The 12,540-nt window shown below is 41.3% G+C and overlaps 1 protein-coding gene across 1 annotated transcript; it reads left to right on the forward strand.

Moving 5' to 3' along the window:
* Positions 1–1,381: 1,381 nt before the first annotated feature.
* On the forward strand, positions 1,382–12,095 carry LOC307270644 (splicing regulator SDE2-like). The gene is made up of 11 exons (XM_080054528.1): positions 1,382–1,517; positions 2,422–2,533; positions 3,485–3,596; positions 4,034–4,203; positions 4,631–4,763; positions 5,129–5,209; positions 5,508–5,601; positions 5,851–5,940; positions 7,339–7,425; positions 8,704–8,793; positions 9,893–12,095. Exons 1-11 carry the CDS (start codon positions 1,410–1,412, stop codon positions 10,097–10,099), a joined length of 1,284 nt encoding a protein of 427 aa, XP_079910654.1. The 5' UTR covers positions 1,382–1,409; the 3' UTR covers positions 10,100–12,095.
* The last annotated feature ends 445 nt before the right edge of the window (positions 12,096–12,540 follow it).

Consider the following 12,540-nt stretch of genomic DNA (forward strand, 5'->3'; position numbering starts at 1 on the left):
AAGAAGCTTCCATACAACAATCATTCGTTTCAGAAATGTTTAATAAAAGCGTTTCAATCGGACTCTTTTACTCAACTTTTAATTTATAAAGTAAGAAAATAAAACCAACTTTAAAGGTGTAGTCAGTGATTCTGGAGAACACTTTTTTGTCAAAATCAGTGAATATCTCCTCGTGATCCACTACCTGTTTGTACTGTGTGAATATCTCCTCATGATCCACTACCTGTCTGTACTGAGTGAATATCTCCTCATGATCCACTACCTGTCTGTACTGTGTGAATATCTCCTCATGATCCACTACCTGTCTGTACTGTGTGAATATCTCCTCATGATCCACTACCTGTCTGTACTGTGTGAATATCTCCTCATGATCCACTACCTGTCTGTACTGTGTGAATATCTCCTCATGATCCACTACCTGTCTGTACTGTGTGAATATCTCCTCATGATCCACTACCTGTCTGTACTGTGTGAATATCTCCTCATGATCCACTACCTGTCTGTACTGTGTGAATATCTCCTCATGATCCACTACCTGTCTGTACTGAGTGTGAGCTAAAAGAAAATCTGGTGTTGTCCAAAGAAAAATCCCCCCAAATAATACATGGATTCTAAAATATTACTAGATAGATAGATAGATGGATGGATGGATAGATAGATAGATAGATAGATGGATGGATGGATGGATGGATAGATAGATAGATAGATAGATAGATAGATAGATATATGGATGGATAGATGGATAGATAGATAGATAGATAGATAGATATAATGCATAGATGCAGCAGCGATAAGTGAAACTCACCCATTACCAAAGCAACACACAATGGAAGAAAGGAAAATAAAAATGTTCATCAAAATGAAAGATAATCTTTATTTCAGACAGAACTCCTTTTCAAACTTCTCGGGTTAAACTCAAGCTTTGGGGCGACTGTGTCTCAGTTGGTAGAGCGGGTCGGCCGATGATCAAAGGGTTGGAGGTTCGATCCCCGCCCTGCCACCTGTGTCATAGTTGTTGTGTCCTTGGGCAAGACACTTCACCCACCTTGCCTGGTGTGAATGTCGATAGTTAGCCTGCTATCGGTGTATGAATGTGTGTGTGAATGGTAACGTGGGAAAGGAAAATAGGTCTCCCTTGAAAAAGAGTCTTCGGTCTCAATGGGATTTACCTGTAGAAATAAAGGTTAAAAAAAAAAAAAGCTGTACATATTTTACTTATTAATATATAAAACATTGCACTGAGAGACTGTGAGACAAGAACAGCGTCCTCCCTACAGTCACACATTCTGATGGGACACAGCTTTGGGCGCAACACCGGCAGTGACGTGGTGCGGTCGACTCCTGAAGTACCGGAGCTGCGCCTGCGCACTGAGCAGCAATCCACTCAGTCCAGTCAGTCAGTAATAAACATGGAGGTGTTTGTCTCTGCTCCTAGCTTTAGCATTAGCTTCTCTAACGTCCAGTTTCCAGATGGTTCCGCGGTTCGGGACCTCGTGGACCGGTTCGCCCAAAAGCAGGTATGTCGTCACAAGGGGAGAAAGGCGGAGAAATAACCCCCAAAAAGTCTGAAAGTTTAGCTTTGTTTACAACTGCGTGTGTTAGCTGCTGTGCTAACTAAAGCTAGCATACAAACAGACCAACCGTTCCCTAACGTTTACAATTTATAAACTTTTTCTGAACCAAAAATCTCAACTTCTAAAGCACTTACATCAACTAAACTTTCCATAATCATTCTCAGCACTATTCTGAAGGTTATTACAGAAGGATTTGTTCATATGTTGTTCACTGTCTGATTTATGAGACATTTTCTTCTTAAAAACATCATGTGAATGCATTTGTAAGACCTGTACATAGTACGTTTTGATGTATAACATGGAAAAACGTTTGATGTCGTAATGTACTTTTTATTTTTTAAAGAGATACTAATCCTCACAAGATAGATGTTGACAAATGTGCATATTGTGTGTGTGTGTGTGTGTGTGTCTCTCTCTCTCTCTCTCTCTCTCTGTCTGTCTGTCTGTCTGTGGGTGTGTGTGTGTGTATATGTGTCTGTCTCTGTATGTGTGTGTGTCTGTCTGTCACTGTATGTCTCTGTCTCTGTTTGTGTGTGTGTCTGTGTGTCTCTCTCCCTGTGTGTGTGTGTGTGTGTGTGTGTGTGTGTGTGTGTGTGTGTGTGTCTCTCTCTCTCTCTCTCTCTCTCTGTCTGTGTCTGTCTCTGTGTGTGTGTCTCTCTGTCTCTGTGTGTATGTGTGTCTCTCTATGTGTGTGTGTGTGTCTCTCTCTCTCTGTGTGTGTGTGTGTGTGTGTGTGTGTGTGTGTGTGTGTGTGTGTGTGTGTGTCTCTCTATGTGTGTGTGTGTGTCTCTCTCCCTGTGTGTGTGTGTGTGTGTGTCTGTATGTGTGTCTCTCTCCCTGTGTGTAGGGAGTGAGTGATTTCTACGTCACCAGAGATGGCCGTCTCTCGGACACAGAGGACAGTCTGCACCGTGGGTCCGTCTATCACCTGGAGCCCCGTCTGTGTGGAGGCAAAGGAGGTGAGGGGCTGTGTGTGTGTGTCTCTCTCTCTCCCTGTGTGTGTGTGTCTCTCTCTCCTGTGTGTGTGTGTGTGTGTGTGTGTGTGTGTGTCTCTCTCTCCCTGTGTGTGTGTGTGTGTGTGTGTGTGTCTCTCTCTCCCTGTGTGTGTGTGTGTCTCTCTCTCCCTGTGTGTGTCTCTCTCTCTCTCTCTCTCTCTCTCTCTCTCCCTGTGTGTGTGTGTCTCTCTCCCTGTGTGTGTGTGTGTGTGTGTGTCTCTCTCCCTGTGTGTGTGTGTCTCTCTCTCTCCCTGTGTGTGTGTCTCTCTCTCCCTGTGTGTGTGTGTGTGTGTCTCGCTCTCTCCCTGTGTGTGTGTGTGTGTGTGTGTGTGTGTGTGTGTGCCTCTCTGTGTGTGTGTGTGCGTGTGTAGGAACTTTAATACTAGAGTAATTATTGTGAAGTACACTGCATTCCAAATCTGATACCCGTTATCTTCTGTTTTATATTGTAGTATGCTACAATTTGGACATACTTTTACTTATTTATTTCACCCTAACTCAAGAATTGGGACATCCTAAATCTTGTTTCTCCCATACTAAATAGCAGTGAGTTATGGGTACTTGAACGCAGCCCTAAGTCTATCCCTGTGGTGTGGTGCCTTCAGGGTTCGGCTCCATGCTGCGAGCTCTCTTTTTGTGTGTGTGTGTCTCTCTCTCTTTGTGTGTTTGTGTGTCTCTCTCTCTCTCTCTCTCTCTCTCTTTCTTTCTCTCTCTCTCTCTCTCTCTTTCTCTCTCTCTCTCTCTTTTTGTGTGTTTGTGTGTGGACAAACTAAATCTGTTTGTACCAGACTACATAGCAGTGAGTTATGGGGATTGGAATGCAGGGTACATCTTGTTTCTCCCATACTAAATATCAGTGAGTTATGGGTCCTTGAACGCAGCCCTGAGTCTATCCCTGTGGTGTGGTGTGTTCAGGGTTCGGCTCCATGCTGCGAGCTCTCGGCGCTCAGATCGAGAAGACGACAAACCGTGAAGCGTGCAGAGACCTGAGCGGGCGGCGCCTACGAGACGTCAACCACGAGAAAGAGTGAGACACACTCGCACTACATACTACTAAGAGACACTCACACACTATAAACTATACTACATACTACTAAGAGACACTCACACACTATAAACTATACTACATACTACTAAGACACACTCACACTGACTTTAGACTATACTACATACTACTAAGACACACTCGCACTGACTTTAGACTATACTACATACTACTAAGACACACTCGCACTGACTTGTGTGTCTCTCTCTCTCTGCGTGCGTGTGTGTGTGTGTCTCTCTCTCTCTGCGTGCGTGTGTGTGTGTGTCTCTCTCTCTGCGTGTGTGTGTGTGTCTCTCTCTCTGCGTGTGTGCGTGTGTGTGTGTGTGTGTGTGTGTGTGTGTGTGTGTGTGTCTCTCTCTCTCTCTGCGTGTGTGTGTCTCTCTCTCTCTCTCTCTGTGTGTGTGTGTGTGTGTGTGTAGGATGGGTGAGTGGTTGTCTAAGCAGTCGGAGCGCGAGGCAGAGAAAGAGCAACGCAGAGCAGATCGTCTGCAGAGGAAACTGGCTGAACCCAAACACCAGTTCACTGACAGAGTGTACCAGCAGCAGTGTCACGACCTGTCAGAGAGGCTGGAGGACTCTGTTATTAAAGGTATATACACACATTAATACACTATAGACAGAGAGAGACAGACAGACAGACACTCTCTCTCTCTCTGTCTCTCTCTCTCTGTTATTAAATAGATAGGCAGGCAGACAGACAGACACCAGTTCACTGACAGAGTGTATCAGCAGCAGTGTCACGACCTGTCAGAGAGGCTGGAGGACTCTGTTATTAAAGGTACATACAGACATTAATACACTACAGACAGACAGACAGACACACTCACACTCCCTAAACAATGTCTGATGGATGCAGCAGTGGCCACGCTTGTGTGAAATGTGCTAATGAAGTTTAATTTGATCCATCCCCTAATGTTCCCATACTGTGCTTCAGGTCTGCAGGCCTAGATGATGGATAGATAGATAGATAGACAGACACACAGACAGTTGTTCTAACGCCCCCCCCCCCCCCTCAGGCCTCCAGGCGTCCTGCAGCGGCCAGGTGAAGGTGGATGAAGCCTCAGCAGCAAAGAGACACAGTTCAGAGCAGAGAGACCAACCGCTAAAGAAGAGACAGAAGAAGAAGAACGCCACAGCAGGGTGCATGTGGTGAGTACAGGGCTGTCTCTGTGTGTGTGTGTGTCTCTCCCTGTGTGTGTGTGTGTGTCTGTCTGTGTGTGTGTGTCTCTCCCTGTGTGTGTGGGTGTGTGTGTGTGTGGACCAATGAATGAATAGTTTATTTAAATGCCCAGATTATTTATTGGCATTTTTAAGCTTCATTTTATAGTATAGAGATATATGGTACACGCTCCACCAACTACACCACCGGAGCGCCCGTCCGGCCACTTCTGTATTGCCCATCCTCACACAGGATAATCTTGTGTGTGTGGGGTCTATTTTTTTTGTATTGTATGTCTTTTTAAAATGTACCTTGAGTCTAATAATGAAAGTTGATGATGTGGTCATGGTTACAGGACCGGAGTGGGAGACCTGGTGAGTTCAGAGGAAGATGAAGAAGATGAAGATGATGATTCTCCTTCCACCTCCGGCAGCAGGTAACATTTGATTCAATATTCTATTTTTCATTTTACAATTTTACAGAAAGAAGTCACAAACAAAACAGAACATGTCAACACACACACATACAGAAGGACACCTCACTCACTCACACACACACACACTCACTCACACACACCAAACACACACTCACTCACTCACTCACTCACTCACTCACTCACTCACTCACTCACTCACTCACTCACTCACTCACTCACTCACTCACTCACTCACTCACTCACTCACTCACTATTGAATATAACCAAACTTCATGTGTCTTTAAACTGTCTCTCTCAGATCCTCGTCAGCTGGTCAGACCTCCAGCAGTGAGTCAGAGGCAGAGAAGCCTTCAGCTGCCAACCCATCCAGCGCTCCCTCTCTAACCCAACCGGTCAGTAGTTTGTCCTTTCTCTGCTGCCGTAGCTCAATACAGACACTCCCTGTGTTCACAATCTCACACTCTTTCTTTGCCCTATTCTACATACTACATCTGATCAAAAGAAGTATGTAGTTATCATGCAGTATGCTATAACGGGGACATACTTTAACACTAGATGACAGTGTGTGTGTGTATATAATTAATGACTATATATAAATATTATAGCTAAATATTAATGTGTTTCTAATGTGTTTCTCTCAGAGCTCCTCCAGCCAATCAGAGAGAGAGAATCCTCCAGCAGCTGATACACCGTCTGAGGAGGCCAGCGCTCCCTGTCTAACCCTGGAACAGGTCAGTAGAATGTTAGCTTAGACTTTACAGTGTCATAACTTGAGAGGGGATATATGAAAAGGTCCATTTTAATGTGCCTTGAGTAAATTGACTAATATAAAGAACTTAACTTAAAGGTGCTACGAGGAACTTCTAAATATTTCTGAAACAGTCTCATTTTTCCTCCGATGATCATAAATTACATGTAACCAGACCATCAGTGCAAAGAATGCTATTTTTATATAGTTTTTCTTAATGCCTTTGTCATGGGTATACGCTCACCCAGGAACAACAGCTGGCGTGGTAAAAACACTACCGCTTTTGTCCAAAGGGGGCGCTAGAACTAACACACACTGAAAGTTTGTGGAAAAAAGAAAACATCTGGGTATTTTTCAGCATGCTGCATCTGACATCATGTATTGGGACAAACTAAATCTGTTTCTACCAAACTAAATAGCAGGGAAGGATGGGGACTGGAACACAGGGATTGTGAGTCAGAACCTCCATAAAGCTTCTGGTTTCAACACTAAAAATCACCACCAGATGTAGTAGGACATCTGGGTATTTTTCAGCATGCTGCATCTGAAATCAACCCTGCGTTCTAATTCACATACTCTTTCTTTTTACTACACTACATATTAAAGAACAGAAGAGTTTTAGTCTTTTTACTACACTACATACTAAAGTACAGAAGAGTTTTAGGGCCACAGACAGGAGAGAGAAAAAAAATCAGGTAAAGAAGATTTTTTATTATGTTGAGAAATGTCAAGAATAAAGACGAATACTGCAAAATTCAATTGAAGTTAGTGGGGCATCTAGGTATTTTCAGCATACTACAATTGATATGCATGTATCTGGACATCCTAAATCTTTTTCTGGCATACTAAATAGTAGGGAAGTATGGGGATTGGAACAAAGGGCATGTATTGGGACAAACAGAGGTTGCGTTCTATATAGTATGTAGAAAAAAGATTTAGGATGTCCCGATTCTTGTGGCCAGATTTAGGATGGTTAGAAGTACCCGGATGTCCTACTTCATCCGGCCAAGATTGTTAGTGTTGAAAACTGCATCCTATTTGACTCGACGTCATTGTAAATGAGGGTCACCCCTCAATTGGTCTCTCGAGGATAAATAAAAGTTAAATGAAAAATGAAAAAAATTTGGGCGATTCTGACCCACAATCCAGTGCGCACGTGAAGTGACGTCACATCGACGAAGCCTCCATATAAAAACAAACGGGGATGAGACGGATATAAAAGCAAGAGGCAAGATCAAGGAGCCATGTATGTCCCAATAGTATGCCTACTGCATCCTAACTAGATTCTTTTTATCGTCAGATGTAGTATGTAGAATAGAAAAAGAAAGAGTATGCGATTCGGAACGCAACCTAAATGTGTTTGTTAATGTGTTTCTCTCAGAGCTCCTCCAGCCAATCAGAGAGAGAGAATCCTCCAGCAGCTGATACACCGTCTGAGGAGGCCAGCGCTCCCTGTCTAACCCAGCAGGTCAGTAGAATGGTATTTCTTAAATAGCAAATGGACTCCACTTATACAGCTCTTTCCCTGGTTTTTCACAGACCCAAAGCGCTTTACATTGTTTTGTACACATTCACCCAATCACACACACATTCACCCATTCACCGATAGCAGCAGCTACCACGCAGGGTGCAAGGTAACTATCAGGAGACATTTAGGGTTCAGTGTCTCTTTGCCCAGGGACACTTGGACATGTGGCGGGGAGACGGGGGATCGAATCACCGACCCTGTAACCCAGTGGACGACCGAACCGCCCTACACACTTCACCACAGACGCCCTTACAGTAGATTGTTAGGTTAGACTTTACAGTGTCATAACTTGAGAGGGGATATATGAAAAGGTCCATTTTAATGTGCCTTGAGTAAATTGACTAATAAAGAAACTTAAAGGTGCTACGAGGAACTCCTAAATATTTCTAATATTTCCGCTTGTGTCCAAGGGGGGGCGCTAGAATGAACACACACTGAAAGTTCATCGTAGCACCTTTTTAAAGATTTACTTTGCTGCATTTAAAGGTATAAGGAGAAAGTGGCAGTGTTAATGTGTTTATTGTTAATTGCCCTAAATTGTGAATAAACTGCTCAAAGGTTAATCTACCAACTGCACTTTGTTCCTCAGCTTAAAGGTGCAGTGTGTAATATGACATCATCAAGAAAGTTCTAGAATGCAACGCTCCCTGGGTAACCCCAACCCTTTAGAATAATAACAGAAGCTACAGTGGCCTTCAAGGACAAGAACAATTCTAAATTTTAAACAATACACCTGATGACATTCCAACTATGACACTTTCAAGATGGCGGCACTAGGCTTTGGTCCAAAATATGCAGAAATATGGACATATATGAGATCCTTTCTAAAGGGGAAAAAAATAATTCAAATTTTTTTTTCAGCTATTATGCACTAAATTAAATGTACTTATGGATATTATAATTACTTTCTACAAAATCTGCTACGAAATAAAACCCAAAATTCTACACACTGCAGCTTTAAATGAGCTGATCAGACTTGGGTGCTTGATCTATTCATAAAACATATTTCATACAGTAGGCTACAACCAAGAACTAAACTAGACATAACAAACATTTGAACACTGCGCTTAAAGGTGTAGTCAGTGATTCTGGAGAACGCTTGTTGTCAAAATCACTTTTTGTCAAAATGAAGAAGAAAAAAATACCCAGTGTTAATCCACAGCCTGGGCTCTGTAAACTGGTGTGTTGCTAAACCTGTTTCTAATGTGTTTCTCTCAGAGCTCCTCCAGCCAATCAGAGAGAGAGAATCCTCCAGCAGCTGATACACCGTCTGAGGAGGCCAGCGCTCCCTGTCTAACCCTGGAACCGGTCAGTAGAATGCATGTGCATCTCTAGAAATAGAAAATCATGGAAAAGTTTATTTTTTAAAATGTTTACTGCATTAAGTGAAATATTTCAAGTCTCGAATTACGTCTTCCATGGAAATCCATTTCCTCGTTCCATTTTTCTTTTACGTCTCTAAGAATCTTTAACCTTTGCATTTTTACTTTCTTCTGTTTTGTGCTTTTGTTGAAAAAATAACTTAAATGTGTGAAGGCCAGGGGTTTTAGTACTTGGTCTCATGCGAAGCAAGGCACGTTTTTTCTACAGCACAATTCAGACACAAGGCCATTCAAAGTGCTTTACAGGGGCAGAAAAAACAACAAGAATAGCTATGAGAAATGAGCATTTAAGAGATAATAAAAATTAACGACAGCCTTCATCAGGTATCATGCCTTTTAAACTTTTGTATTTGCCTTGAATGTAGAGTTGTGTGTCCCACCTGTTAGACTCAAGTTTTAAAGATTGTTTTATCTCATTTTTAATTTGAAAATAATCTGTATCAGTATTATCCATGTTCAGGGTTCCTACAGAGTCTGGAGAGTTTGGAAAATGATTCATTTTAAATCTTGTTTTCAACTTTTGAAATGTGCTTGTAATTTGAACTAGGCTTTGTGATTACTTAATCTAAATTAATCGCATACTTATATGACACTTTTATACCTGTTTATAAACAGCTGTATAGCCTACTACAGTTTGTTTCTCTCTCTCTCTCCCTCTCTCTCTCTCGCTCTCCGTCTCTCATAACTTCTGTCTCCACAACAGACAGCACTGCACTGCCACAGATTTCCTCTGCTTCTCTCTTTACTTTTCTCCCTTTCCCCCGTGCGGGCTGTGTATAGCTACAGGTGCAGCTGCGCACCACTTTTGCACCGGGTCAAAGGGCATTATAGAAGTGCGATTAATCTGTTAATTTTTTTAATCGCGTTCATTTTTCTGTGATTAATTAATCGAAATTAACGCGTTAATTTGACAGCCCTAGTTTGAACACATACTGTCGGAATAAAGCATGGAAAAATGCACACAAAATATATATACATCTTTATTAAAAAACAAACCCTAACCCCTGTGATTCTCCTCTCCTCAGATTGACCTGTCCTCCATGGCTTCCCCCTCCCAGCTGGAAGCTCTCGGTCTGGACGTCCTGAAGAAGGAACTAATGTGTCGCGGGTTGAAGTGCGGGGGAACGCTTAGCGAGCGCGCCACTCGACTCTTCTCCGTCAAAGGGCTTTCCCCCGATCAAATAGACCCCGCTCTGCTCGCCAAGCCCGCTAAGAACAGCAAGAAAAAGTGATTTCGTTTAAACAACTCATTGTACAATAAGCTTAAAATGAGCGTCTCTTTAAAGGAGCTACGAGGAACTTTTAAACATTTCTGAAACAGTCTAATTTTTTCCTCTGATGATCATAAATTACATGTAACAGCAAACGAGACCATCAGTGCAAAGAATGCTATTTTTTTTTTATATAGTTTTTCTTAATGCCTTTGTCATGGGTATACGCTCACCCAGGAACAACAGCTGGCGTGGTAAAAACACTACCGCTTTTGTCCAAAGGGGGGCGCTAGAATTAACACAAAATGAAAGTTCCTCGGAGCAGCTTTTTAAAGAAAGAGCTCTGGCTTTGTTTGACTAAATGAGAGGGATTTAAAAATGCTAAAATTTTCTTTTATTGATTTATATTATTATGAATATTTCCTTTTACGCAGAAAGGTCGAACCATGTACACGTATATTTTATTTGTCATTAAAGGTCCATTGTGTAGAATTTATTGACATTTTGGCAGAGGTGGGCAGAGTAGCCAAAAAATTTACTCAAGTAAAAGTAAGTTACTTTAAGATTATAATTACTCAAGTAGAAGTAAAAGTACTCATAAAAATTATTACTCGAGTAAGAGTAAAAAAGTATGCAGTGAAAAGACTACTCAAGTACTCAAGAGTACAAGTAGGCCTACTGAATGACTCCAGATTTATTTTTGAAATATACAGAGCAACACAAACGGTACAGAATAGACACGAACATAATATAAAACAGCAATGTTCAAATAAAGATATGTTAAATAACATCATTTTAAATAAAACAATAAATAAGGTATTTAAAAATCAAATGAATAACCCTTGAACTCAAACAATAATACATTAATTATCTGCCAAATTAAATACATCACCCTTCAAATAAAATGATAATAAATTAGGCTTGTCCAAAATTATATTAATTAAAACCAATACACTTATAACACTGTTGCAATTGTTTTGCACATACACATTTTAAAACAAATTCCTACAATATGTCACTGGCCCTGAGAAAATTATCTAGGTTGTGTTTAGCTCCAAAAATATAAAATACAAAATTAAACTTCGTTACACATCAAAACCTGCTGGCACACTCACTTAACGTATGAAACTACAGAGTGGCTGAACAAAGAGACCGCTCTCAGACTCTCACACAGCCAGACTGGGGCATGCGAAGTGGGTAGGCTACAGGGAGAACAGGACATGTGTCAAAAAAGAACAGTTTCTCTGTAATTGCGAGTGTGTGGGAGTCTGTGTTATATGCGTTTAACCTACATGGCACGGCCACGGACACAACATCGGTGCAGAACCGCAGCCTTTAAAAAAGTCCGCGGACATTGTTTAGCCCATGGTTGAGCCCTATGACAACATGACAACACTTGTCATGTGACTGAAGTGGCTGCATTTGATTGGCAAGCTTTTGTAATGTGGTTTTTATTGGTTGAAATAGTCACGTGATAGAGATGTTGGCTGAAGACGTCCCCGGGGAGAGAAATCATGAGAGAAATAGCTCTCGCATGTAATAAATAAAATATATAAAAAAATAAGGTAACGACCGTCACGTAGCCAAATGGAACGGCGTAAAAGTACCGTTCTTTCTTCGAATACTCAAGTAAAAGTAAAAGTATGTTGCAATAAAACTACTCCTAAAATTACAATTTATTCAAAAAGTTACTCAAGTATTTGTAACGGAGTAAATGTAGCGCGTTACGACCCACCTCTGCATTTTGGTGAAATCAAACTTAATAGAAATGGGATATAATTGTCATTAGTATGTTTTAATCAGTGTAAAATCTCTCGTGCTTTTTCATGACCTTAGAATGGGCCTTGAGGGGGTTAGCAAGGGAGCGTTGACATCTATAATTCCACCATTACATGATGTTGAATATTCAGAAATTATACATTGTACCTTTTTATTTTAAGTTGGTTTTACGTTATATTTGTCAGTAAATTTGAGTTAAAATGTTGAATTTAAATGGTTTTTATTAAAATTTCTGGGAAAAAAACAATGGTTGTGAAGGAAGTTTATTTACATTCAATTTAGTGTGTGTGCTCTCGTTCTTTATTTCTTCTATACTTGAGTGTAAACGGTCCGATGAACCTCGCATACACAATGGATGGTTAAGTAGACAGTATGTAGTATATACATGTTGAGTATGTAGGAGGGAGGACGTTAGTACGGCTTTTACAACACAGCCATAGTCTTAAATTATTCTGCTTCATATTCCATACAGAGAGCTCAGAGGCCTTGCTTTTTTCCCTGTTCTGTGCACACATTCGGGACAGAAAGCAAGATTAGATCGGTAGATGGCGGTAATGCGCAAATAAGTCTTTTGTTAACTACAGTAAAACTCAAAACAGAAGAAGAAAAATAATGTGACGTCAGAGAAACATGGCGGTGCAGGTGGAGTTGTGCACTTTGCAGAGTTTTCCTTCTCATCTGAA

Source organism: Ammodytes marinus (assembly GCF_949987685.1).
Source record: "Ammodytes marinus genome assembly, contig: scaffold_296, whole genome shotgun sequence".
Lineage (NCBI taxonomy): Eukaryota > Metazoa > Chordata > Actinopteri > Uranoscopiformes > Ammodytidae > Ammodytes > Ammodytes marinus.

Bases quoted from the DNA above. Each gene is read 5' to 3' on its own strand.
- LOC307270644 (XM_080054528.1), top strand. From the start codon at position 1,410: ATGGAGGTGTTTGTCTCTGCTCCTAGCTTTAGCATTAGCTTCTCTAAC. The intron at 5,210-5,507 runs GTAACATTTGAT...TGTCTCTCTCAG, and splicing joins CCTTCCACCTCCGGCAGCAG to ATCCTCGTCAGCTGGTCAGA. The intron at 5,602-5,850 runs GTCAGTAGTTTG...TGTTTCTCTCAG, and splicing joins CTCCCTCTCTAACCCAACCG to AGCTCCTCCAGCCAATCAGA.